This window comes from Callithrix jacchus, chromosome 8, assembly GCF_049354715.1.
Source record: "Callithrix jacchus isolate 240 chromosome 8, calJac240_pri, whole genome shotgun sequence".
Taxonomy (NCBI): domain Eukaryota; kingdom Metazoa; phylum Chordata; class Mammalia; order Primates; family Cebidae; genus Callithrix; species Callithrix jacchus.
The window spans coordinates 19,276,456-19,303,914 of NC_133509.1; the positions used below are offsets into that span (position 1 = coordinate 19,276,456).

Below are 27,459 nucleotides of genomic sequence, written 5' to 3' on the forward strand. Positions count from 1 at the left end.
GCCAAAAATAGACTATATGATGAGTATCCAGAGAAGGTGGTAAACTCAGCAGGTAAACACTTTATCAATTTCTATGGGAATAAGACAAATGTAAATGAGCCTCAAGTCTGGATCACAGGGGTCTTTCCCCTAGGTCCATGGGCGCTTCTTTGGGTGTGACAACTTCACATCTAGCTAGCCAAAGCAGCTTCAGAACTCAACGTTTAAATTCTGGGTTGGGCTGCGGCTTTGTGGCCCTGGAAGAGGAGGTTACTCCGCTCCATCCCATGTGCTCCCTTCTCAGGACTAGGCCACTAAACAAAGACTGCTGGGAAGAACCATCAAGGGGCGATTCCGGCAGGTTAGCGCTATCTCGGGCATGCCGTAGGGAGAGAGGACAAGGCTGCCCCGGAAAATACTCTCCGATACCCGTGCTTCCAGGACAGGCCCTGAAGCCTCTCTCGGGGAAGCACTTACAGCTGTTCTCCAGGGTTTCCCTGGAGACCCCAAAGACACCCAACACCTGCCTCCCCAGGGAAGACTCTCTGTGCCTGATCTGTGCTGCCGGGCCGCCGGGCCTGAGTGAAGCCTGTCCAGCCTAGGAGGGCCCCTCAGAACCTCCCGGTCCAGAACCCTCACTTCGTCCACCCCTGCGGAGGCGGGGCGGGCCCCGCACCCTTCCCGCGGCGCGGCCCCACAGGCCAGCCTTGCGAGTACTCACGGCGACCCCGGGCCGCGCGCGGGCGCGGCCGCAGCCGACGAGACGAGCGGCCCGGGACGCCCCGCGGGGGCGGAGCGGGGGGCCAAGGGGCGGGGGCCGGGCCTGGCGGGCGAGGTCGCGCACCCCACGCCTCGTCGTTCCGTCACGGGCGCGCTCAGCCACTCTGCGCACACTCGCACGGTGACACCATGGCACGTGGCCCGCTCCTGACCAACAGCCTGGCGGCCTACTCCTGGGCGCGCCTCTGCCGCCGACGCCAGCCCTGGGACGCCTGCGCGACTGTGGCTAGTCGGGAGGTGGTGCGGAGCTGGGGGTGGCGCGGAGCTGGGGGTGGCGCCTGCGCCGTTTGTAGGGGAGGAGGTGGAGAAGGAAGAGGGACTCCGAAGGTGTGCGGAGAGCCTTCCAGAGGAGAATGCTTGCATTTGGCGCCCCGTGTGGTTGGGAGGAATGAGCAGGGAGGGCAACCCGGTTTGCTTGTAGGCTGGGAGGGAGTCCCCTTGCTGGAGGCTCGAGCCGACAGATGAGAGATTGAATGGGAAGTCCTGAGGCCCTGCTGACTGCAGGTTTCTCTGGTTCCCTAATGGAAGTCAAACACCTCCGGCTTTTAAAAATCCTTACATTGGCCGGGCGCGGTGGCTCACGGCTATAATCCCAGCACTTTGGGAGGCCGAGGCGGGTGGATCACGAGGTCAAGAGATCGAGACCATCCTGGTCAACATGGTGAAACCCCGTCTCTACTAAAAATACAAAAATTAGCTGGGCATGGTGGTGCGCTCCTGTAGTCCCAGCTACTCAGGAGGCTGAGGCAGGAGAATTGCCTGAACCCAGGAGGCGGAGGCGGAGGCGGAGGTTGCAGTGAGCCGAGATTGTGCAATTGCACTCTAGCCTGGGTGACAACAGCAAAACTCCTACTCAAAAAAAAAAAAAAAATCCTTACATTTGGCTGGGCGCGGTTGCTCACACCTGTAATTCCAGCACTTTGGGAGGTCGAGGCAGGCAGATGACCTGAAGTCAGGGGTTCCAGACCAGCCTGGCCAATATGGCAAAACCCCATCTCTACTAAAAATACAAAAATTAGCCGGGCGTGGTGGCGGGCGCCTGTAATCACAGCTACTTGGGAGGCTGAGGCAGAAGAATTGCTTGAAGCTGGAGGCAGAGGTTGCAGTGAGCTGAGATGGTGCCACTGCACTCCAGCCTGGACGATAGAGACTCAGTCGAGAGAGAGAGAGAGAGAGAGAGAAAGAGAGAGAAAAGAAAGAAGAGACTCAGTCTCAAACAAACAAATAAATATGGAGAGTCTCAAATAAATAAATAAATAAATACATAAAATAAAATTCTGACATTTAACTCATTTGCTCCCCTGGTAGCTGCAGCGCGATGGAAAGCACCTGGCCTTCTAGTCGATCTGGGTCTGAAGCTTGGGTTTGTTCAGCACTTATTAATAGTGCAGTCTTAAAGACTTTCACTTTTTGAGTCTGATTTCTCCTCTTTGAAGTGGAGACAGTAATACGTGTTTCATGGAGCCACTGTGGTGAGGATGAACTGAGATAGTATCAGGCTGAACTGTATGAAACTGCTATTTTTGTAGTTTATAAATAGTCAAATACCTTCCATTTCATCCGATTCCAACTAATCCGTGTAAAGTAAGCAGCAGAGTATCTGGGACTAGGAAGCAGTCAGCACATGGAAGCTGTAATTGCGGTTATTAACCCTAGACATGAATGGACCTTCTTCATTCTTATCAGTCTTGGGGCTTCCACATGCCCCTCTTTTCCATCAGCACTAATGGGAAAAGGCTTATCTTAGACCTACTCTGCTCCCTCACTCCCTCTTTGTAGCTGGACACAGCACACACAAAGAAGGCTTTGGCCTTGAGTAATAGAAACATGTCATTTCTATCCCTCCTAAGCTGGCCTCAGAAGTTTCCCCAGTGAACTTTTTGTTGTTGCTGCTGTGGATTTACATTCGCACGTTCTCAGCCTCTCCTTTCTAACTCCTTTCCCTTTTGATGTCCACCCCTGCTCACTTTGCCACTCAGCCTGGGCCACAACACTGTGTCAGTATTAGTTTGTTACACCTATTGCTTATAGTAACTGAAAAGAGTGAGGGATCAATATAGCCTCGGTTTCAATACAGCCTTGGTTTCAGAGTGCAGAAGTTCAGAGTAGTAAGGGAAGGAGTTGGGCCTGTTCTCTAAAACAACGCACCCTCAAGGGGCCCATAACAGCTTTTGAGAGCCATGTGTGTCTTGCAGTGTTTGAACATAAGCATTGTGCCCATGTTGAGTGACAAGTCAGACTCTGGTATTCAATCCCCTTTCGGATTCCCTCTTCCCGGCATATCACCAGCTCTTCTATTCATCATGAATCTCAACCGCCTCAGAGTTTATCAGTATCTTCCAGGCTTCACCTCTTTTCCCACCCAGTCCAGATCTTTGGTCAGTCATTTCAATCACATTTTTGTTAATATGCTTGTACTTACTCTGTAAAAATCACACTCCTGGATCATGCCAGCTATCTACCTTCTCTAGTCTCCCATTCTAAACCAGGATAAAAGAAATCACCCAATCCAGCACACTTGAACTTGTGAGTGGACACCATTTTAGGTTAGTCTAGGCCATGAACCGTATTCTGTGGGAATTATAGTTTCCACACCCCTACTCTGTATCCACAGTCCCCAGGGCCATGTTTGTCATGTGTGACCCCTGGCACTCTAGCTGCAGTTTATTGAACTGAAAGTGGATTCCTGATCTAAGCTGTGTTAAGCAGATGTTCTCGTCTAAAAATCTGGGATTAGAGCTGAGAGATTATGGTTCTAACTGGACTGGTTTCTTAAGCAAAAGAGACATAGACTCAGGAGCTATGGTACATCCACCTGCTATGATGAAGGAGAAAAGGAAAAAGAGCATCTGGGGACACAGAATGAAGCATGGAGAGGCAGAGACCAGAAATGGTGAGACTACTCTCTGCTTCCTGTCAGATTCTCAGGCACCTCTCCCTTCCTTCCTTCTCCTTCCTTCCTTCCTCCTTCCCTCCCTCCCTCCCTCCCTCCCTCCCTCCCTCCCTCCCTCCCTCCCTCCCTTCTTTCCTTCCTTCCTTCCTTCCTTCCTTCCTTCCTTCCTTACTCCTTCCTTCCTTCCTTCCTTCCTTCCTTCCTTCCTTCCTTCCTTCCTTCCTTCCTTCCTTCCTTCCTGTCTTTTGAGACAGGGTCTTACTCTATCACTCAGGCTGCAATGCAGTGCTGTGATCATTGCCTACTGCAGCCTCCAAGGCTCAAGCATGCGCTAACCTATCTGGCTAACTAAAAAAATTATTTTGTGTGGAGACAGGGTCTCCCTATGTTGCCCAGGCTGATCTTGAACTCCTGGGCTCAAGCAATCCTCCATCTTGGTCTCCCGAAGTGCTGGTATTACAGGTGTGAGCCACCATGACTGACCCTGGCACTTTCTGAGGCCTTTTGATCTTGGGGGACTAGGAGTCACTTTCCATCTAAAGTAAATGGCATAAGCTAACTTAATGTGCACTTAGTACAGCACTCCTACAAATTCACTGTCTCCGCAGCAGAACCCTCAGTGTACCCAGTAACCCTTCCACATGTCAGCCTCTCCCACCATCCCCAATTCTGCTTCACAGAAAAAAAAAAAAAAAAAAAGGACTATGGGTACCAGCTAAGTGGGTGGCTGAGGCAGGAGGATTTCTGGGCCCAGTAGTTCAAGGCTACAGTGAGCTGTGGTTATGCCACTGCACTTCAGCCTCAGCAATGGAGCAAGCTCTCTTCAGTAAAAAAAGGCCATGGGGGAACTGCCTCAATTTTCTGTCCCCTCCAAACATTGGAATCTCTCCCATCCTTTCTATTTCCGAAGCCGAGAAATCTCTCTTCAAATACAAAGTTAATCCTTTCACTATGATCTGTATTTCATTCTTTTTTGCCTCTTCAGGAAATTTACTCCTTCACTTACCTCTCTCTTTCATTTATATTCAACTTTTTCCTCTCCCCTACTCTTTGATCTTGGTATATAAACTTGATCAACGGGCCCAACCTTAAAATGAAAATCTAATTTGAATCCCATATGCCACGCTACTAATTTTTCTTACCTTCAGCTAAACTTCTAGGAGTAGTCTATACTCTCCCTGTCCACTTCCTTGTCTTCGACTGTTCCTTAAATCTGATGTCATCTGACCTCTCCCCCAAATTTCTACTGAAAATATTTTCACCAAAGTGACAGACGACTTACAAATGGACAAATCCATTGGAAATGTTCAGGCTTAATTTATGACACACAGTGTCATTTGGCATTGTCAATTATCCTGCCCCTGCAATTGACCACACAGTGTCATTTGGCACTGTTGATCATTCTGACCCTGCAACCCTTTCCTCTGTTGGCTCCTATGGGTTATACTCATCCCATTTCTTCCTACACCTTATATGGCTCCTTCACAGTATCCTCATCATACTCCCTTATCATTCCCTACTTAAGTATAGAAGCAGTTCAGCCCACACCCATTTCTCCCCTTTTTGCTCTTCCAGGTGGCCTCCATGGCCACTTGAAGGAGATCTCGGTAATTTGGGGTTGCCCAGAAACTGAATCTTCTTCTTATGTTACAAGTCTTGGAAGTAAGCAGAGCCCATTTGTCATGGCAGATACTGAAAAGGTTGGATCTGTACTTCCCCAGCTCTCTAGCTAAGACAGAGGCATGTGATGTAGGCCTGGCCAAGCATCATCCAGAAATGTAGATTCTGGAGCACATGATTCAGAGAAATAGTGGCAATGGTGACAGGAGGGCAGGGTCAGCTTTGCCCCATGCCCAGGGACTCTCATGGTGTGGGTACTGGTGGCGGTGACATCCCGTGTCCAATAATGATGACAGCAGCAGTGGTTTTGAGGGGCTGGTTCTGGCATCTGAATTTGGCCTGCGCTCTGGTGGACTGGCCTCTCATTGTTCCTGCCTGTTTTCCAAGCTTGGGTCTCCTGCCTGGCAATCCTGTGACCCACCTAGTGCCCTTTAAACAAATGGCTCTTTTTAAATCCGCCTGCGTGACACACAGTTATAGACTGGAACTCCCAAATCTATATTCCCATCCTGTACTTCCTGAGTTTCAGGTTGCCTTTGGACAAGTTGTCTTTGGGACAACTTCACTTGGATATTACATAGGCAAACATCTTCTTACTGTGTTTCTTTCATGTTCCTAGCTTAGTAAATCTCACCTGTGGCTTATTCAGCCTGAACCCTGAGAAGAAAGCATCTTAGACTTTTCCCATCCTTATTTAAACAGAACCAATTTCACCTTATAAACATCCTAAATTTTACATCTTAATACATCTTCTTCTTCTTTTTTTTTTTTTCTTTCAGATGCTGGCCTTCTGCCCTCTAGCTGCCTGAAAGCACTGAGACTCAGAAGGCAGAACAGGCCACAAGCCTGGGTCTGGCTTTTCCCAAGGAATTTTTGTTTTTGGGATGGAGTCTTGCTCTGTCACCCAAGCGTGTTCTCAGCTCACTGCAACTTCTGTCTCCCAGGTTCAAGCAATTCTCCTGCCTCAACCACCTAAGTAGCTGGGATTACAGGCAGCTGCCACCATACCCGGCTAATTTTTGTATTTTTAGTAGAGACAGGGTTTCACCATGTTGGTCAGGCTGGTCTCGAAGTCCTGACTTCGTGATCCTCCCGCCTCGACCTCCCAAAGTTCTGGGATTACAGGCATGAGCCACAGCGCCCGGCCTTCCCAAGGGATATATTAGATATTCAGCAGAAAATTCAAGAGACTAAAAAGAAAGCCTGTGAAATGAGCCTCAGCCTCCTGGGGAGTAGTAAATAGGGTCTCACTATGTGGCCCAGGCTGGTCTCAAACTCCTGGCCTAACGTTATCCTCCCACCTCGACCTCCCAAAGTGCTAAGATTACAAGTGTTAGCAAATAAATACATCTTAAATCAATCCCTCCTTTATATTCCTATTTCTCCCTACCAGAATTATTGCATTTGCCTCCTCATAGACTCCTTATCCAGTATCTGCTCCTCCAATCTGTTCTCCACTTAGCTGCTTAATGGATCTCTCTAAAATTCAAATTTGGTCATGTCACTCCTCTATTGAAACCCTTCAATGGGCCAGACCCAGTGGCTCATGCCTGTAATCCCAGCACTTTGGGAGGCCAAGGCAGGTGGATCACTTGAGGTCAGTAATGAAATCTGGTGTCATCCGACCTCTCCCCAAAATTTCCACTGACAATATTTTCAACAATAATTTTCACCAGAGCCTGGCCAACATGGCAAAACCCCATCTCTATTAAAAATAGAAAAATTAGCCAGGCATGGTGGTTGGCTCCTGTAATCCCAGCTACTCGGGAGACTGAGGCAGGAGAACTGCTTGAACCCAGGAGGCAGAGGTTGCAGTGAGCTGAGATTGCACCATTGCACTCCAGCCAGGGCAACAGAGTGAGACGCTGTCTGAAAAAAATAAATAAATAAATAAAAATAAAACCCTTCAATGTCTCCTTACTACTCTCAGGATAAATATACCCTTTCTACAGATATGACCCTATTTGATTCACCACCCCTCACATGCATCCTATACTCCAGCCTGGCCAGATTATACATTGTTACAGGCCATGCAGGACAAACTTTTATATTTTGTAAGTATTAGTACTTAGTGCGGCTGACATTCCCAATACCACCTCCTGCCCGCTTCCACCCCACATAGATGGATGCATGACCCATCAGGCCAGGCGAAGGACTCCATCATCCTGACCAAAGTCATTAGTTCAGGTGTGGGTTTGTGACCTGAGTAAAGCCAATCATAATCTTCTGCTCAAAGCTCTCTTTCTTTTTAGGTCAATGTGCTAAGAGGATATGAGATTGAAACTGCGGGCACCCAGCTCTCCCTGCCACAGGACAGAGAATGCAGCCGAGGCATAAAGGGAAGCAGAGCTCTGAGAAATGGAATAAGAGCGATCTGATGACATTGTCTGAACCCTTGAGGTCAGCCTCGCCTGAGGTCAGTAATACCACCACACTTCTCAGTTCTTGTCTTGCTTAAGCTGGTTTATCTTGGTTCCTCTAAGTTGCTATTAAATCAGTCCTAATACAGAAATGGAATGAAGAATTGAACTGATGGCACTGAAGTGAAATTGAGGCAGTGGAGATCTCCACCTGGCTGGGAAATTGGAAATCCCCGCTATTTGGTATCAAACCAGCTGGTTAAGTGATCATCTATTTTATCTTGAGATTCAAGTCATGTATCTATCAAAGGGAGATTTCAGAGACGCACTGGGAAAAAAAGCCATTTGGTTGTTGGAGTACATTGACCTCTTCTTGAGATTTTCAATAAGGTCCTCCAGTTTGACTTTCCTCCATGCTGACAGAATCAAAACACTATACAGTTTTGTTCAGAATTGGCTTTTCTGCTGTTTTTTTTTTTTTTTTTTTTTTTTTTGTGGTGGAGTCTTTATTGCCCAGGTTGGAGTGCAATGGCACGATCTCGGCTCACTGCAACCTCTGCCTCCTGGGTTCAAGAGATTCTCCTGCCTCACCCTCCTGAGTAGCTGGGATTACAGGTGTGTACCACCATACCCGGCTAATTTTTATATTTTTAGTAGACCATAGTTTCACCATGTTGGTCAGGCTGGTCTCGAACTCCTGACCTCGTGATCTGCCTGCCTCAGCCTCCCAAAGTGCTGGGATTACAGGTCTGAGTCACTGCGCCAGGCCACCTTTTCTGCTTTTGACCAGCAATCCAGGCTGCTAAAGGTCAAATAATCATGCATCGTGTAGACTATAAAGGCCAAATCCTTTTCCCCAAGCTAAAGTGAGTAAGAACAAAGGCCTAGAGGTAGGAAGTAGGAAATATTGGAGTAAGTTAAGGGTCTGGAAATTTCCAGGAAAAAAAAAAGGGAGAATTCTGATCCTCCAACCTGAATGCTTCCCTTTCCTCCCAAAATAAATAAGATGTATTTGACTTGGAATCCAGACAGTGTTGGGGGTTCTGGTGCCTGGAGACTTTGGCCGTGAATCCTCTGGGAGAGAATGGGATGTACTGGGCACGAACTTCATGCATCTTCTTGGGTTATCTAAGCCACCTCCTTCTTTCTCTCTCTTGGTTGGCCCCCTGCCTGTGCTAAGCAGCCCTTCTACTTCCACGTCTCTAGTAGAAATGCCACACAGCAGGCCATGGGAGCTGACTTCCCAGCAGCCACCCAGGGAGCAAATGATGCCACTGAGAGGTGCAGGGGAGTTAGCTTCTTGTGGGATGGCATCTTGGCCAACAGAAAACAGGAGAAGAGAGGGGAAAAAAAGCATTAATTCCCTTTCAAATCTCCCCTTGGTGAACTGCTCCAAGATGCGATTTCTCCTTGAAAACACCATGTGCTTGGCAAACAAGTCTGACAGGTGACCTGCTCTCTCCTCATGGCTTATGCGAAGTGGCAGCCAGCATAGTACTGCATCATCTCCCACTGCCTTCATCTCTTCTCCTTTTCACCATCCTGGACTTCTACCTCCCCCAAAAATGTCAGCACGTACCTCAGAATCTGCTTTCTAGAGTACTTGGGCTAAGATATGGAGACAAAATCAAAGCCCCCATCCCTATATTAAGTCCCAACAGTGGGGTAACATAAAGGTTCTGAGGACACAGCTGAGTTTTTCTACTCGAATGCAGGGAATCCAGCCCAGATTGCTGGCTTCCTCTCAGGAGTCCAGTGTCCGGTCACCGGGTCAGGCCATCTCAGGACTACTCCCCAGGAGGCTGAGGCTCATTCCACAGGCTTTCTTTTCACTCTCTTGCGTTTTATGCTGAGCACCTGGGATATCCCTTGGGAAAAGCCAGAGCCAGGCTTGTGGACTGTTTTGGCGTCTGAGTTTTATGCTTTTAGGCAACTAGAGGGCAGGAGGCCAGAGTCTGGAAGTTCAGAGCCCCCTCTACAGATGGCCAGTCAAAGGCTTTGGTCAGCCCAGGTTTCTAGAGGGCAGAGGTTGCCATAATAGCTGTGTCTGGAGTTGGGGCTGCAGAGAAAAAGTGTGGCCCTCTGCCCCTTCTTAGTTTTCACTTGGCACAGACTTGGCCACCTCTTTGCAGATCCAGCTGGCTCAGGCTGCAGGCTGGAAGGGCAGCTGCATGGCCCACGTTGGCTCTTAGCTCCCTGATCTCATGGGGTTTCTTCCAAATAATACAGGGCTGTGTAACATAACTGTGCAAATATACTGGCCATAGAAGGAGGCCCAGAGGCCAGAAACAGCCTCTGAGTCCCTGCTGGGTTTGGCTATGTCAAGATGGAGGCAAGTGCAATCGGGACAGTGGTTGCTCAAGGATTACAGCCCAAGCTGGAAAGGATCAAGTGAGATTCTGTGATCTCACCATAGCACCCTCTTCTGGAAGGTATTCCATATATGTTCTGCTCCACTGAGGCCGGGGTGAGCCCCCAGGTCTGGTCAGAGCACATAGCAAAATCAGAGCTGCTTCAAGGTCAGAGGTTACTAAGAGGTCCTATCTCAGACCAGAGGGCTTTTCTCCCTACATCCAAGACACCCAGGTTGCATCCAGCAAGAGAAATTCATTCTAGGGGCTCTGCTGGAGGCTGAAGACTCTGCCCAAGTTCTAGAGCTTCTCAGAGGGCTCCCCGAATTCCGTGTCAACTGATAGACTCCCCTGAGGAGTCTTTTGATAATGTGGCCTCAGTGTAATAATGGGCCATAGTCAGAGCCCGAGGAGTACAGCAAGCTGCAGGTTCCTGGCCCAAGAGTGCTTGACTGGTTGCTTCCATCCTGTCCTACGCACCTCCTTGGGGCTGAGGCCTAGGAGCCAGCACTGCTAAGGGATTTTGACTGTCTGGTCAAGACCAAGATCACTAGAGCATAAGCAGGCCAAGTGTTGAATGGGTAATCTCTCTTTGTGGGTAGTGAGCAGATTAAGGTTGACTTACCACCATAGACAGGCCATTATGGAAGCCATGAAGCTGAGGGGTAGGGGAATGGCCAGTGTGACCTGTTGCTAAGACACAGAAATCACATGAGCTAGATTGAGACTCGTGGAGCAGGACATTATCAATGGATTTCTGATCATGGTTACCAGCTCACAGAAAGCCCACGAATCAGAGAATCCTCACAACTGACAAACAAAGATCTGGGAATGCTGAATCTCTAAGGTAGTCTTTAAACCTAAAACTGGCTGGACCCGGTGGCTCACACCTGTAATCTCAGCACTTTGGGAGGCCGAGGCTGGTGGATCACTTGAAGCCAGGAGTTCAAGACCAGCCTGGCCAACATGATGAAACCCCATCTCTACTAAAAATACAAAAATTAGTCGCGTGTGGTGGTGGGCACTTGTAATCCCAGCTACTCAGGAGGCTGAGGCATGAGAATCGCTTGAACCCAGGAGGCAGAGGTTGTAGTGAGCTGAGATTGCACTACTGCACTCCAGCCTGGGCAACAAAGCAAGACTCTGTCTCAATAAATAAAGTCAAAACCATGTCAAAAGGGAATTGGGATGCTTCAGTTCCAATGGTCCATCCTCTTAGGGATGTCCATAAAGAACAATGGACAAAGGAGACATTTCCCAGTGGAAAGGACCAAAAACAATAGGTTTTGTTGACCAAGAAATTCACTCCACTGTCCAGAGGATGTTTTATATGCTGTAGATTAGTGACCATTGTATTCTCCTCTCTCCAATTCCAGATGGAAGGTTTTTAAAAAAACTATTACAGCCAGGTGCAGTGACATGCAACTGTAGTCCCAGCTAGTCAGGAGGCTGAGGCGAGAGGATCACTTGAGCCTAGGAGTTCAAATCTAGCCTGGGCAACAGAGCAAGAACCCATCTTAATTTAAAAATTATTCAATCGTGGGTATTTGTAGTCCCAGCTTCTCAGGAGGCAGAGGCAGGAGAATTGCTTGAGGCTAGAAGTTCAAGTCCAGCCTTGAAAACATTAGCAAGACCCATCGCCTTTTTTTTTTTAATATGGAGAGTTTATTTGGGCCAAGGTTGAGGACTGTAACCCTGGCCATGCTTCAGGTTATTTTGGAGAGTGCTCTGGGGGAACAAAGGAGAGGCTCAACTTTTAAAGAAAAAGACACAAATCAGGGGAGGGGAACAATAACAAAAGTTGCTCATCAGGCATTCTCTTTGAACTTTTTACTTTTTTTTTTTGAGACAGGGTCTTACGCTGTCACCCAGGCTGGAGTGCAGTGGAGCAATCACAGCTCACTGCAGCCTCAGCTTCCCAGGCTCAGGTGATTCTCCCACCTCAGCCTTTCAAATAACTGGCACTACAGGCATGTGCCACTATGAGCAAGACCCATCTCTTTAAAGCAAATTGTTATCCTCTTTCCCTCCATTATTTCACATTGGTTATAAGGCAAGTATGGGGTAGTTAAGTTTATCTTTTACCCATAGATTGTAAAATCTTAAGAAGTCATATCCAGACCTGAGCAGGAATTGCCCATCACCAAGGAACCCTGGACTGAGGACTCAATAAAGCAACTGGATGTGATTCTGTTTTTTTTGTTGTTGTTGTTTTTTGTTTTTGAGATGGAGTTTTCTCTTGTTGCCCAATGTGGAGTGCAATGGCACGATCTTGGCTCACCACAACCTCCACCTCCCAGGTTCAAGAAATTCTCCTGCCTGGGATTACAGGCATGTACCATGCAGCTGGGATTACAGGCATGTACCATCACGTCCAGCTAATTTTGTAGTTTTAATAGAGACAGGGTTTCTCCATGTTGGTCAGTCTGGTCTCAACTCCCAACCTCAGGTGATTTGCTTGCCTCAGCCTCCCAAAGTGCTGGGATTACAGGCGTGAGCACCGTGCCCAGCCCTGTGATTCTGTTTTATCTCCCATTGGGAAATCGGTGAATGTGGTTTTCTTTGGGTCTAAGATTATCGCATTGTCAGGCAGGCACATTTTTGAAATTGTTTGTCAGGGAAAGTATAGGTGAATGCAATAAAAGGTGGGATATAGTGGATGCATATCATTTATCTGCCCACCATCCCTTCCTTGGGGACCCATTTCTCCCCCTCCACACAGTCCTGATGAAATTGTCAATTATGGTGGCCTACTCTTCCATCCTAGTGGTGGGCATGTGTCCAAAGCTGGCCGAAGTCCTCCCTGGGATTTTAGAACTAGAACTAATGAGGCCAACATACGGAAGGAAGCAGAGCCAAGAGATGGAGACATCATCCTCGGAACCCCTAGATCCAGCCATGCTTCAGGGCAGATACAGCCTTTGATTTATCAGTTATGTAAACCAATTCGTTTCCAATTGGCCTAAACATGTTTGAGCTGGGTTTCTGACACTTGCAACTGAAAAGGTCCAGACTAATACATGCACACAGAGAGACACAAACACCATATTGATCAAACTCATCAGACATTATATAAGTCTTCCACGATCTTACCAGGGGTCAGCATATCTTGTCTAAAGGACAAGATAGATATTTTAGGCTGTGTGGGCCATGTATGGTCACTGCTTCACTTTCTTGTTTTGTTTTGACAACACTTTAAAAATGTTAAAAAAAAATCTTAGTTTTGTAGTTTATACAAAAATAGGCCACAAGCCAGATGTGGCCCACAAGCCAGTTTGCCAACCCCTGATTTAGACCATGTCAACTCTTGAAGCTTTGGAATCACAGTCTGCCAGTCCCTGGCCCATACTCTGAAGTATGAAGCAAGATATTCTAAATGCCATTTTGGTTCAAGTGTCTTGACATGACTCAATCAAGGTAAGGTTCAGGGCAGAGTTAGGCACGGGAAAAGGGTCTTGTCTTGTCCCCATTATCTGCCATGCAACAGGCGCTGAATAAATGGTAATCATTATTCTTTCTTGGTAATAAATATAGTTTTCCAAAATGATGCAGCTGTCTAAATGGCTTTGTCTAAATGTCACAGTTCTTCCTCCCCGCCCCCCTTTTTTTCTTTTGTTTTCTTTCTTTTTTTTTTTTTTAAAGATGGTGTTTCACCATGTTAGTCAGGCTGGTCTTGAACTCCCAACCTCAGGTGATCCGTCTGCCTTGGCCTCCAAAGTGCTTGGATTACAGGCGTGAGCCACCATGCCCAGCCCCAGTTCTTCCTTAAAGACTTCCCCCTCTTCATCTCCTTCAGAAAGTATTTCACAGATCTCCCCCGCCAGTAAAGTCTGAATTAGGTGCTCTTCTTCTTGTGAGCACAGACCTCCTATGGCCCTCCATTATAACTGCATTCTTTGTCTTTCTTTCCCCTTAACTCTGGGTCCTTGGAACATGCCTGATCCCCAACATGTAGCACAGTGCTTAGCAGCTAGCCTGAGGGAACTCTGAGCCTCCATGTGAATATCAGTTTGAGGGTGCAGGTACTGTATGTCTCTATTTGTCTCCAGGGTGGTCACTCTAGGAGTCAGCATTGTGTTGGTGTACACATTCCCTCTGGTTCTTCTCTCAGTTGGAAAATACTTGTGGATGTCCACCACACCTTACCTGGTAATATTATTGCCAGATCTATATTTCATTCCCATTCCCTCCAAAAATGAGTCAAAGACAGAGGAACAGGTGGGAACAAGTTTTCTTAGAAACTGTTATGAAGGAGGAGCCCTCCAACCCCACCCCCACATCTTTTGCTATCTGATGTGTTATCAGATCAGAGGCCTTCAGCCTCAGCAACATCTGGGGATTAGAGTGACCCCACACAGCATAGCTGGGGCCTCAGACTAAGCTGATTCATGTCTGTGGGGTGGAGGGGAAATCCTCCTGGGAAAAATATGTGCAAGGCCCTGCAGGTCCAGAAAAGGCTGACCAAGACAAGGTGAGTCATGGTATTCTAAGCTGAATCTTTTGCCCATCTCACAGAAGCAGGCAGGAAGCACCACCATTGATCAGCTTTATATGGCACCCACTGTATACAACAGACAGACAAAGACAGACAGACAGAGCACACACCACTTCTAAGCTCAACACTGCTCACCAACTAGAAGCACCTCGGTTAAGCACATGTGAGACACTGTTGCATAGGAAAGATGTACTTTTTAAAGGAATGAAGAAGTATTTTGGCAAAACATCTACTTCCCTCCCAGGTCCGGGGTAAAGAGGGACCTCTAATTCTGAAGGTTCTACATATTGAAAAATTTCCCCTTCTCAATGGCAGTATATACAGTAGCAAACCTTCTAAGTCTGTTGTCACAGCCCTCTACAGATATCCTGAATCTACTTTACAGGTGGGCAAACTTAGACTAAGAGACAGAAGGTAGCCTGAAGCAAGGGGACACTAGGACTGGTTCAAGGGGAGGGGAAACAGGAGGTGTCTCAGCTCAGCCAAAGGCAGGGCCTCTGTCTACCTGGATTGGCAAGGGAAAGGCGCAGGTGGCCAGAACTCCCTCTTTCTTCCTGCTTGGGGAAGCAGTGGTCCCACAGAAAAGGCAGTCCCACTCTTGCTGGCTAGGGGGCCTCCTGGGATGGCCAAGACCAGGTCAGGCCTGAGCTCCGCCTGGGGCCTCTTCCGGGATGCACTCTGAGTTTGGGGATTATGGATTGCGAGTTCACTCCATCCATAACTTTCTCATTACCTGCATGTGAGCCTAGATCTCAAATTCTTAATTACTTTTAAAAGGGCAGGGTGGGGGAGTGGCTTAAGAGGGAATGAGACACAGAGCAATCTTTCCACAGCCTCCTTCTGCCTAGGCTGGCACTGTCAAAGGTCTCCTTCACCCTGTCTCCTAGGGATATTTAAAGGCAGCTTTTATGAGACTCTATACTGTCTTTTTTTGTTGTTGTTTGCTTCTCTTTTTTTCTTTGTTTTAATTTATATAGATATATATATATTCTTAAAAAAGCAATAGTCCTTTGGTCCCTAAACTCTAAGGAATGATATGATTTTGAAAGAAGTAAATCTGGGCTTCCCCAGTGGAGAAGCCCTTGGCATCCCCAACGCCCTCTGCTAGTTCCCCTGGACAGTCACTCCTCAGCCAGCCCTAGTTGCTCTGCCAGCCTGAGCTCTATGCTGCAGGCACAGAACAACCCACTTGATAAAAACAATCCTTAGCGTGGCCTTAGCCCCAGGCACCAGCCTTGGGTCCGATCCACCTCCATCCGCAGCGGCGCCTTCAGGAAGAGCTGCTCAAGCGTTTCTGTGCTTTTCTCTCCTTTCTTCTCACTCTTCTGTTTCTGTTGTTGAGTATTCATGGATAAGAAGGAAGGGGGGGAAAGGCAAAAATCACCTTGGAGGGCAAGACCAGAAGAGCAGCTTGCTCCCATCAGTGACATCTCAGGTGAGCGGCTGGACCCCTCTTCCCAAGGAGCAAGGCCAGAGCAGGGCCCAGGCAGCAGGCTGGTCCACTGAAACCAGACCCTGAATCCTGAGCGGGAGACCCCAACCCCACATCCCCTCCAGGAAGCTCCTGGGGTAGCTCAAAGTGAGGCAGGGCCCTGTGGGCCTTTGGAGACAGAAAATCTCTAAAAGTTGCAGGTAGCATCCTATGGACCCATGACCTTGCTAAAAAGGTAGAAGAACCTGGCCCATCTCTCCCCCCATCACCCACCATGCTCTGCAGATTCTACCTCTGAAGAATGTTTGCTTCTCTTTCTCCATCCCCATGTTCACTGCCATTATAACAGCCCTTACTTCCAGTTCTTTCTCTGTTTAAACTCCTCGACAGTTCTTTCTCATCTTCAGGATAAAGTCCAAACTCACGGCCTTTCAAACTCTTGAAAACTGGCCCAAATTTCTAGTCTCATTTTCCAGCCTCCTGAACCCTCCCCACATACAGGCTCTCTAGTCCCATCAGCTATCTCTGGAGTAGAACTGCTTCCCCAGGCAGAAAGACTCTGATGGTCTCTCCTAGTCTGCAGAGCAGGAATGTTGCCTAATTGATCTCAGTCCTTGGATTGAAGGAAAAGCACAAAGTCTCCATCTAAGGATTCCTCCTATCTCCTGCCTCTTCTTTCTATCTCAGAGGTGGGTGCCTCTGAGGTCCCAAAAGGAGGAGCATCAAAGCTGGGAGGGCGTCATCACTCAGGCGCCACATGCCTGGGGTCCATCAGAGACTCACCTCTCTGTGGCTGGCCGGTGAGAGCCGGTCAGTAAGGCCGGTTGGCATCCTTGGGCCGCTTTAGCTGCACCTTGAGCCTCTTCATGCCAATTTGAAAGCCATTCATCGCCTGAATAGCAGTCTGGGCACTAGTTGGATTGTCAAAACTAACAAACCCTGGAGGGTGTGGGCAAAAAGGTTAGCTGGGAACTCTGCCTGGCAGGGCCTCCTTTCTCTCTACCAGCCTCCTCCTCTTCCAGCCCCCTGAAGCCAGTTCCATCAAACACATACCCCTCCACTGTTTGTGTACACACATGGATATAAATTCATAGGCAGATGGCCTGAGATTCCTAAAGGGGTGATTCTTACAAGGATGGGAGGCAACTCTGAGTGTGTGTGCGGGTCAGGGTGTTGATTGGGATGTTTTGTGTTTTTCCTGGCATGGGTTGTCTGTCTCCCTCCACGCTCCCATTCTGGTCCTCAGAACCACAATTGAAGTTGGAGGGGATCTCTGGTCTCAGAGCCAGACTCCTCCTGCCCTGGCCAGACTCCAAAGCCCTGACCTAGCTGGGCACATTCCTGGTGGACACCTGATCATCCAGGTAAACCTGAAATAAGGTTTGTTCTTTTTAATTTTTATTTTTGAGATGGAGTCTTGTTCTGTTGCCCAGGCTGGACTGCAGCAGTGCCATCTTGGCTCACTACAAACTCTTCCTCCTGGTTTCAAGGCATTCTCCTGCCTAAGTCTCCTGAGTACCTGGGATTACAGGCACACATCACCATGTCCTGCTAATTTTTGTATTTTTAGTAGAGACAGGGTTTCACCATATTGGCCAGGCTAGTCTCAGACTCCTGACCTCAAGTGATTTGCCCACCTCGGTCTCCCAAAGTGCTGAGATTACAGGCATGAGGCACTGCGCCCGACCAAGGTTTGTTCTTGGCCTGAGCTAAGCCCCGTCACTGGTTTGTGACCCCATTTTGTGCCATACATTGAACCTCAGGAAATCACTGCCTTATGGAAGGACAACTGTAGGATCTGTAGGGAATCCTTAACAGTTAGAGGTGGGAGAGGCCTAGGGGTAGGTTCTCAGCTCACCAAAACATTTGCTCTGGTTGGTGGCTCGATCCACAAAGACTTTGGCAGAGACAACAGCTCCAAAGGGCAGGAATGTCTGGATGAGTTCCGCATCACCAAACTCCTGAGGCAGGTGATAGATGAAGAGGTTACAGCCTTCCGGGCCTGCAGGAACGGTAGCAGGCTGGTTCAGGGGAGGGACCCTGAGTCCAGCCCCCCAAGGCTCTGCTCTCCAGCCCTCAGTCCCTCACCTTCTCTCTGCTGCTGGGGCAGGGCTGAAGGCTGCTGGGGAAAAGCTGTGCTCATCGGGGCATAGGCCGACGGATAGGCTGCTGGAGACAGAGGGGAAGTGGGCAGTGATCCCCAGGAGCCGTCCCCCGATCAGGGCCCCATCTGCCTGGTCGCTTTTGACCAATTCAGCCCAGTCCACCATAACCCTCACCCCAAGAGAGGTCGTTCTGGGGGTAGAGGGATGGGAGGATCAACTCTTTGGAACAGAGTCTAAATCCCCCACAAATCTCCCTATTTCTTTCTGGGGCCCTTCAACCTCCCCCAGGCCGCGTAGCGCCAAGTGAAACCTGCGTAGTGGTGCATCCCAGCGTAGGCCTGCTGCAGGGGGTCAGCCACGCCGGGGCTCTGGGCTGGGGAGAGAGGGGCGCACGGCCCATGGTGAAGGCAGGCGGGCGAGCAGAGTTGGTGAGAAGCTCAGAGAGTGTGAGGGGTAGAGGGCGGCTGTGAAAGGCAGCAGGGAAGGAGAGGGATCTCTTCCCAGGGAAGCCGGGCCCAACCCCACTATGCGCCCCCATCCCCGCTTCCCACTCCAATTCTGGGGGTGGGGGGATTTGAGCGCAGCGGGGGGGGGGGGGCGCCCACCTGGGTAAGGGGACAGTCCGTTATTGTAGAGCGTGTCGGAGCCCGGCTGCCCATTGGTCTGGGGGGTCAGAGGGCCGAATCCATTGATCCCGATGGGCGTCGGTAGACCTGGGAGGGTGCCAGGACCGCTGCCGGGCGGAGAGTTGGCTGCTGATGGCGGAAGAGGTCGGAGAATCAGGCAGCCGCCTTGCCCCGCCCCGCCTCGCTGGCCCCTCCCAGGCGCGACCCCGTCCCTGGACGCGGTACCTGCTGCGGGCAACAGAGGCGCAGCCACCAGGCTGAAGGCTGCCACGTGCTGCATCTGGGCCGCTACTGCCGCCACCGGGCCTAGGCCTGGGCCCTGTGCCGCCGCCAGCAGGGCCGCCTGGTGCTGCAGGATCTTTACGAGGAAAGATGGGCAGGAGTGGAGGGCCAAGGGGCGGACAACTGCCCCGGCTCCCAGTCCCAGGCCTGGCCCACCCACCTGCGCGCCCTCGCACGCGGGTGTCCGGTACCTACCGCTGTGGTGTAGGCACTGCAGGCCCCTAGCGGCAGTGGTGCCGGGTGGAAGGCACCCAGCTGGCCGGCCATCTGCTGCATCCGCCGCAGCGCGCGCTCCCGGTCGGTGTCAGCCAGCTTGACCACGAGGCTGGACGAGGCGCCCTAAGCAGGGCAGGGAAGGCCGTGGTGACCAGTTCTGACCCTGGCCCCGGCCCTGATGGCCCTTCCCCATCAGCTCCTTTCCCGGGGCACCGAGCGCACGTGGGGAGAAGAAGCCAGTCCCCATCCCAATGGGCTCACCCTCAGCCCGGGGAACCCGCCCTCACCGCCATAGTCCGGCTGCCGTGCAGACCCTGGATGGCCGCCTGAGCTTCCCCTTGACTCCCGAACTTCACAAAGGCACAGCCTGGGGCAGGACAGAGGGAGGGGGTGACTCAGGCCACAGGGGCCAAAGAGTCATGTGGCCCAGAGTGAGGAAGGGTCACCAGGAAATCCCGCGGTCAGCTCAGGTCACCTTTACTGGTGCCGTCAGGACTCCGCAGGACCGTGCACTCCTCGATGTGGCCGAAGGGCTGGAACAGGCGTCTGACATCCTCCTCATCCTGCTGCTTGCCCAGCATCCCCACAAACAGCTTTCGGTCCTCTGGGGACAAAGCCAGGAATGACCTGGGGACCCCAAATCTTCCTAGACCCCTGAGAGTAGCCTGAGAAACTTAGGATGGCAGCTCACCAGTCTCACTCTGGGAAGCAGAGGGAGTGAGAAGGCCCTGGGCTTCCGGGGTTGGTTTTCATTGAGGGGCAGGATCTGGGGAAGGGATCTGAAGAAGGGAACTCAGTTCAGCTTTCCATCAGGAAAACCTGGGTCCTGGGGAAACCCAGAGAGGCTCAGGGCTGCTCTTGCTGAGAGTGATGCAGTCTTGATATCTTTGGCTGCATCACTCTCAGCATTGTTACACAATTGCATTGTGATACATGCATTGTTTCACATGTTTGACCTTTTTGTTCTCAGAGTTTGGAAAATGCTGTTTCGGATCAGAAATCTGCAGTATTAAGGAAGGGGGAAAGCCTTTCTATTCAGACTGGATCCAGAGAAAAGAAGTACATCCTTGATGGCCAGCCTGGAAGCGCTGGCTAGAATCAATGCCCCTTCCTGCTCAAATCAAGGAGGGTTTTGGATTTAGAAACAGCACAGAAAACAGGCCTCTCATCCTACTGCCTCATCCGCAGTCACTGCGCACTGGCATGAAGAATCCTTACCCTCCACCACCCTGTCCTGTCAGCAAGTTTTAGTGCCCTCTCTGTGTCCTTCCTTCTGATTCCCCTGTCCTCTTGCCCTGATGCCTCCCCAAATGTTCATGCTATGAAAGAACAAGTTCTGCCTGTAGACCTGGATTGCCATCAGAGAACCAGTCTGATCCCTCCCTGTGTCCACCCTTTCTATGGGTGAAAGAAGGTCTTCCCTCCTATGGGAGTGGCAGAGATGCAGGAAAGGGGCTACAAGCTGGGCCCATGTCCCTTGAAGACAGCTGGAGAGCTGGGGCTGGATACCAGCATTTTGTTCCACATCCAGCAAGTTAGGCCTCAGGAACACTCTGGGAGCCTGGGGCAAAGGGGTCCAGCCTGCTGTTAAAGTCTGGCTCTTCTCTGCACCAAGGTAAATATCTGAATTTGGGAGGGAGCTTGACCATGTAGGGGACAATACAAGTTGGGAGAGAAAGAGTGGGTAGGAAACCAGCTTCTATCTTCGTCTTCAAGATCTTGGAGAGCAGGAAAACCCATCCTAAATGGTTCTACTCCTTGAACAGCTTGGCTAGGCAGATGGAGGATGCGGTCCTTGGATTCTGAGTGCAGGGGAAACAAAGGTTAGTCATAGACTGTAGCTTGGGTGATAGTGAAGGAAGAACAGACTGTTCAGAATTGACTGAAGTTAGCAGGGGAGAAATCTCCAATAAGACTATGTGTATGTCCATATGTCACCTGCGTGGTATGGGGTTTGGCCTAGGCTGCCTTGTGGATCCTGAGGTGTCTGTCTGTCTGTCGATGCTATGTCTGTGTGGAGGGCAGGGGTTGCAGTTCATAAAGGGCAGATAGAATGTGTTTTGGCAAAATTCTGCCCTCTGTCCAGAGAGGTACTACCTGACGGTCCTTGGGGAGGGGATGGATAATGAACTCGTGGCTGGAATTCTGATAGAGGAAAGAAGGTCTCGCCATTGACCTTCTGTGGTGAGAGTACAAGCCAGTGAGTGTGCTTTGCTTCTGGAGGTGTCAGCCACAGAATAGTGCCCTTGGAACAGATCACTGGTTTTCCAACCTTCTGAAAAATCGGTGGAATACATTATTCTAACAAAAATGTTAGGATGAAGCACAAAATGTAAGAGAAAAGCAGAACTGCTGTGACTGAAGCCAGAAAAAGAGGGGGTGGAGTTTGTCTTGCTTGATCCTCCCCTAATACTCCCTAGAGGGGCTCCAAGAAAGCCCTTTGAAATTACTGACCTAGAAGATAGAGAACAGAGTTCCAGCACGTGTATGAGGGGGGATCTGAGATCATCCTGTTCAGGAGCCTGAGAAGTCAGGAAAGGTCTTTCATGAGTCTCTTGACCAAACTGATGGCTTTGCCTTGACATCATAGAATGGGCCCCATTTGGCCAGAGAATCAAACTCCAGAAGACCATGTCATTGGTCTAAGTTATGACACTAAAGTATGAGCATTTGGCTGCAGAAAGCCTGGGAGAGGCTGGAGAAGAGTCTAGTGCCTCCACAGTCCCAAGGGGGGCTTTGCAATGCCCTCATTTGTAGTGCAGCTGTGTCATTGGGTAGGGTCTGAAAAATGGTGATGGCATCCAGATAAAATGTCATACAACGTGGACCAGAATCCAGGCAGCCCTGTGTAGGAAGAGAGACATCACAGGCTAAGACGGAGCCCATAAACAGAAAAGAGGTTTGTACTGACAGTGGTGATCTGATCCTTCATCTGCTCTGCCTCTTGTTGCTTTTTCAGTTCAAGTTCATGTCATTGCCCATGAAATTTTTGGATCCTCTTTTCCAGTGAGAATCTCACAAGTGAAGAAATTTTGATAGCGTGCGGTGGCTCACACCCACAATCCCAGCACTTTAGGTGGGTTGATCACTTGAGGTCAGGAGTTTAAGACCAGCCTAGCCAATATGGTGAAACCCTGTTTCTACTTAAAATATAAAAATAGCCGGGTGTGGTAGTGCATGCCTGTAATCCCAGCTACTCAGGAGACTGAGGTGGAAAAATGGCTTGAACCCGGGAGGCAGAGGTTGCAGTGAGCCGAGATTGTACCACTGCACTCCAGCCTGGGTGACAGAGTGAGACTCCATCTTAAAAATAATATATTTTTGCCCATTTCCCTGTCAGAGCACTGACCCTATGGATCTGGACTACTGGGATGTACAGAGTTTGAAATGTAAATGAGTATCTACCATGGGCTGGGCTCTAGGCTGCCTGTTTCCCAGGTTTTGCCTTGAATCCTGGTGTCCTCTTTCCACTTTACAGGGACCTTGATTGTGTTTGACGGGAGGATGAGCTGGGTCACAGTGGCCATGAGCCTCAGGTGACCAGGAAATGGTGGGATAAGTTTCTTAAAAGACCTGCTCAAAGAGAAGTACATGCCGGACCCCTAAGAGTAGCCCCCCAAATCCACAGACTTGAAGATTCCGATGGTTGATCAATGCCTCCAGAGAGAGATGATGATGGGATATAGCCCAAATAATTCAATTTTCTCTAGGTCAAATTCTATCATTTTGGTAAAAAGCAGATGCTACAAAAGGCAAGTCAGAAATGTCTGAATAAAGGTATCCCATGAGTAGTGAGTAGGATCCTAGAAAGATGGTAATATCAAACGTGGACACTCACCCTTCCAGGAGTGGAAGGAATTAGAAGGCAGCATCAGTACAGAGTTGAGACATATTGGAAAGCCATATGGTTGAATGGTATATCTGCATTTTCCTGTTGGCAACTAAAGCTCCTTGATCTTCTATCAAATGCTTTTTTTTTTTTTTTTTTTTGAGACGGGGTCTTGTTCTGTCGCCCAGGTTGGAGTGCAATGGCACTGTCTCGGCTCACTGCAACCTCCTTCTCCCAGGTTCAAGTGATTCTCCTGCCTCAACCTCCCGAGCAGCTGGTCTCAAACTCCTGACCTTGTGATCCACCTGTCTTGACCTCCCAAAATGTTGGGATTACAGGCGTGAGCCACCACACCCAGCCTCAAATGCTTTTTGAATAAAAAAAAAAGTGGCTTAGGCTCCCAGAGGCCCATCTCCATGAAGCTGCCTTGTGCAGCTGGTCATGCAGATCAGGGATTCAAATGCAGTGAATGATGGGGTTGACATTCCAGTAATCATAGCAGAATCAGTCCAGACTATCTTCTTCAGGAAGGGTACCAGCATGCCGTTCAAGGAAGAAGCCTCTGCCTCAGTTGTTCCAAAGAAATTCCTGAAGTGTTCAAGTTTCTGGTTTCTAGGCCTTTCACACCCATTCAACTTCATGTTGGTGCAATGTCATGATTTTAGGGACAGTAGGAAAAGGGCCAGCCTTGGGGTACCAATGACCAAACCTATCCTAAAAATACTAGTCCATTTTTCAGTTTAAATACCAAGCCAGGAAGTCCTGCTGGTGGCAGTAGTTGTGTTATAGCAACGCAGCTCTCTCCTGATACACATAGTGATGACTGCAGCATAAGAGCTGTGGGGAAAGTGATGAAGACAGTAGCCAGGATGAGCAGAGTCTCCTGGCCAGATGTGACAGGCATCAGGAGGGACTTAAATTCCATGCATAAAAAAACTGTGAGAACAAATAACCCAATTCAGCAAAGTTGGGAGAAATAAAATCAACACACAAAACTCAGTTGCATTTCTACACACTAGCAATGCACAATCTGAAAATGAAATGAAGTGGAAGCAAAAGCCAGGCACAGTGGCTCACGCCTGTAATCCCTGCATTTTGGGAGGCTGAGGCAGGCAGATTATAAGATCAGGAGTTTGAGACCAGCCTGGCCAACATGGTGAAACCCCATCTCTACTAAAAATAAAGAAATTAGCCAGGCATGGTGGTGTGTTCCTGTAGTCCCAGCTACTTGGGAGGCTGAGGCAGGAGAATGTTTTGAACCTAGGAGGTCTGGAGGTTGCAGTGAGCCGAGATTGCACCACTGCATTCCAGCCTGAGAGACAGAGCAAGACTGTTGGGGAAAAAAAAAAAAAAAAAAAAAAAAGGCCAGGTGCAGTGGCTCATGCCTATAATCCCAGCACTTTAGGAGGCCAAGGCAGGAGGATCACTTGAGGTCGGGTGTTCAAGACCAGCCTGTCCAACATGGAGAAACCCCAACTCTACTAAAAATACAAAATTAGCTGGGCATGGTGGCGCATGCTTGTAATTCTAGCTACTCAGGAGGCTGAGGCAGGAGAATCGCTTGAACCCAGGAGGTGGAGGTTGTGGTGAGCCGAGATCATGCCATTACACTCTCTAGCCTGGGCAACGAAAACGAAACTCTGTGTCAAAAAAAAAAAAAAAAAAAAAGAGAGTGAGAGAGAGGAAAGTAAACAATTCTATTTGCAATAGCATCGAAAAGAATAAAATACTTTGAGGCTGGGCACAGTGGCTCATGCCTGTAAACCCAGCACTTTAGGAGGCCGAGGTGGGCAGATCACCTGAGGTCAGGAGTTTGAGACCGGCTTGGCCAACATGGCAAAACCCCATCTCTACTAAAAATACAAAAATTAGCCATGTGTGAGTGGCAAGCGCCTGTAATCCCAGCTACTTGGGGTGCTGAGGCAGGAGAATCTCTTGAACCAGGAGATGGAGGTTTGCAGTGAGCCAAGATTGAGCCACTGCACTTCAGCCTGGGTGATGGAGTAAGACTGTCTGAAAATACATAAGTAAATAATAAGATAAAATAAAATATTTGGGAATAAACTTAACCCAGGAGGTGAAAGGCTGCACTAAAAACTACAAAATGTGGCTAAAAAAATTAAGAAGACACAAATAAATGAAAAGAAAACCTGTGTTCACGGATTAGAAGACTTAATACTGCTAAGATGTCAATACTACTCAAAGTGGTCTACAGATTTAATGTACCCTCTGTAAACTCCCAATGGCATGTTTTTGTAGAAGTAGAAAAATATATCCTAACATTCATATGGAATCTCGAGGGACTCCAAATACCCAGCAATCTTAAAAAAGAACTCCCTTTTTTCAAAACTCATTACAAAGCTACAGTAATCAAAACTGTGGTACTGGTATAAAGATAAAGACATAGACCAGTGGAATAGAACAGAAATCCCAGAAATAAACCCTTGTATAATGGTCAAATGATTTTCAACAAGGGAAGCAAAATCATTCAATAAGGCAAGGACAGTATTTTCAACAACTGGGGTTGGGAAAAATGGATATCTACGTGAACAAAGTTAGATTCTTACCTTATACCATATACACAAGATTAACTGAAAATGGATGAGTCCTAAATGGAAGAGCTAAAACAATAGACATCTTAGAAAACTGAAGGGAAAAAGACTTCATGACTGGATTTCTGGATTTGGCATTGATTTCTTTTTTTTTTTTTTTGAGACGGAGTTTCGCTCTTGTTACCCAGGCTGGTGTGCAATGGCGCGATCTCGGCTCACCGCAACCTCCGCCTCCTGGGTTCAGGCAATTCTCCTGCCTCAGCCTCCTGAGTAGCTGCGATTACAGGCACTTGCCACCATGCCCAGCTAATTTTTTTTTGTATTTTTAGTAAAGACGGGGTTTCACCATGTTGACCAGGATGATCTCAATCTCTTGACCTCGTGATCCACCCACCTTGGCCTCCCAAAGTGCTGGGATTACAGGCTTGAGCCACCATGCCCGGCCCCCTTATTTCTTAGATATGACATCAAAAGCACAGGCAACACAAAGTAAAAATAAATAAATTGGACTGACTACATCAAAATTTAAAACTTTCACAAGGATCCATTGGAGGGCAAAAAAAAAAAAAAAAAAAAAAAAGAAACTTCTGTGCATCACAGAACACAACCCACAGAATGACAAAGCAACCTATGGAATGGGAGGAAATATTTGCAAACAATGTATCTAGGTAAGATTAGCATCCAGAATATATAAAGAACTCCTACAACTAAATAGTAACAACAGTAACAACGAAACACACCAAACCCTCTATTTAATAACGGGCAAAGGATTTGTATAGATGTTTCTGCAAAGAAGAAATGCAAATGGGCAAAAAGCATATGAAAAGATGCTCAAAATGACTAACTGTTAAGGAAATGCCAATCAAAACTACGAGATATCACCCACCTCACACCGATTAGGATGACTGCTATTAAAGATACAGAAAATCACAGCGTTGGCAAGGATGTGGAGAAACTGGAACTCTTGCACACTGTTGGTGGGAATGTAAAATAGTGTCGCTGCTATGGAAAACAGTATGGCAGTTACTAAAAAAATTAAAAATAGAATTACCATATGATCTAGTAATACCGTTTCTGGGAATATATCCAAAAACATGGAAAGCAGGGTCTTTTCAAAAATTAATCTATAATTTTATTTCAATTGACCAATAATAATTGTATATATTTATGGGGTACAATGTGATGCTTTGATATATGTAGACATTGTGGAATGATTAAATAGAGCTAATTAACATATTCTTGACCTCGCCTACTTATCACTTTTTTATGGTGAAAATGGTTGAACTCTATTAGTAATTTTGAAATGCATATTGCATTATTATTAACTAAAGTCTCCATGCATGCAATAGATCACTAAAACGTCATCCTTCTGTTTAATTACAACTTTGTATCCTTTGACTAACATCTCCCATTTCTCCATACTGTAACTCCCCGCCCCGCCCCTAACTTCTGCCAACCACCATCCTACTCTCTGCTTCTGTAAGTCTCACTTTTTAGATTCCACACATAAGTGAGATTACGCAATGTTTGTCTTTCTGTGCCTGAGAAAACAAGATCTTGAAGAAATATCTGTACATCCATATTCATAGCAACATTAGTTACAGTAGCCAAAAGGTGGAAGGTACCCAAATATCTAACAGATTAATGGATAAACAAAATGTGGTATATACATACAAAGAACTATTATTCTGCCTTAAAAAGGAAGGAAATTCTGACACATCCTACAACATGGGTGAACCTTGAAGATATGCTAAGTGAAATAAGCCAGTCACAAAAGGGCAAACACTGTATGATTCCACTTACATAAGGTATCTAGAGTAGTCAAACTCGTAGAAATAAATAGAATGATGGTTGCCAGGCTGAGGGAAAGGGGGAAATGGACAGTCATTTAATGGATACAGAGTATCCGTTTTAGCAAGATGAAAAAGTTCTGAGGATT

The 27,459-nt window shown here is 48.2% G+C and overlaps 2 protein-coding genes across 58 annotated transcripts in view; both read right to left on the bottom strand.

Moving 5' to 3' along the window:
• Nucleotides 1-869, bottom strand: part of PARP6 (poly(ADP-ribose) polymerase family member 6) — a 33,082-nt gene extending 32,213 nt beyond the window's left edge. For 18 of the 40 annotated variants that reach the window (XR_013520794.1, XR_013520791.1, XR_013520793.1 and 15 more), the window contains exon 1: nucleotides 619-784. The gene's annotated coding sequence lies outside the window, so the exon portion shown is untranslated. Of the gene's footprint in view, nucleotides 1-618; nucleotides 785-823 lie in introns of those variants that run through there. The other 22 variants (XR_013520792.1, XR_013520790.1, XM_078333563.1 and 19 more) reach the window with 2 other exon arrangements.
• Nucleotides 870-14,196: 13,327 nt separating this feature from the next.
• Nucleotides 14,197-27,459, bottom strand: part of CELF6 (CUGBP Elav-like family member 6) — a 34,945-nt gene continuing 21,682 nt past the window's right edge. For 2 of the 18 annotated variants that reach the window (XM_078333569.1, XM_002753307.6), the window contains 10 exons: nucleotides 19,615-19,743; nucleotides 19,427-19,506; nucleotides 19,119-19,262; nucleotides 18,867-18,999; nucleotides 18,621-18,770; nucleotides 18,326-18,388; nucleotides 17,999-18,079; nucleotides 17,769-17,912; nucleotides 16,694-16,849; nucleotides 14,197-15,809 (listed from right to left, as the gene is read on the bottom strand). In XM_078333569.1, coding sequence (XP_078189695.1) covers nucleotides 16,722-16,849; nucleotides 17,769-17,912; nucleotides 17,999-18,079; nucleotides 18,326-18,388; nucleotides 18,621-18,770; nucleotides 18,867-18,999; nucleotides 19,119-19,262; nucleotides 19,427-19,506; nucleotides 19,615-19,720 — 1,029 coding nt within the window. In that variant the 5' untranslated portion in view covers nucleotides 19,721-19,743 and the 3' untranslated portion in view covers nucleotides 14,197-15,809; nucleotides 16,694-16,721. Of the gene's footprint in view, nucleotides 15,810-16,693; nucleotides 16,850-17,768; nucleotides 17,913-17,998; nucleotides 18,080-18,325; nucleotides 18,480-18,620; nucleotides 18,771-18,866; nucleotides 19,000-19,118; nucleotides 19,263-19,426; nucleotides 19,507-19,614; nucleotides 19,744-27,459 lie in introns of those variants that run through there. The other 16 variants (XM_009005196.5, XM_009005198.5, XR_013520797.1 and 13 more) reach the window with 15 other exon arrangements.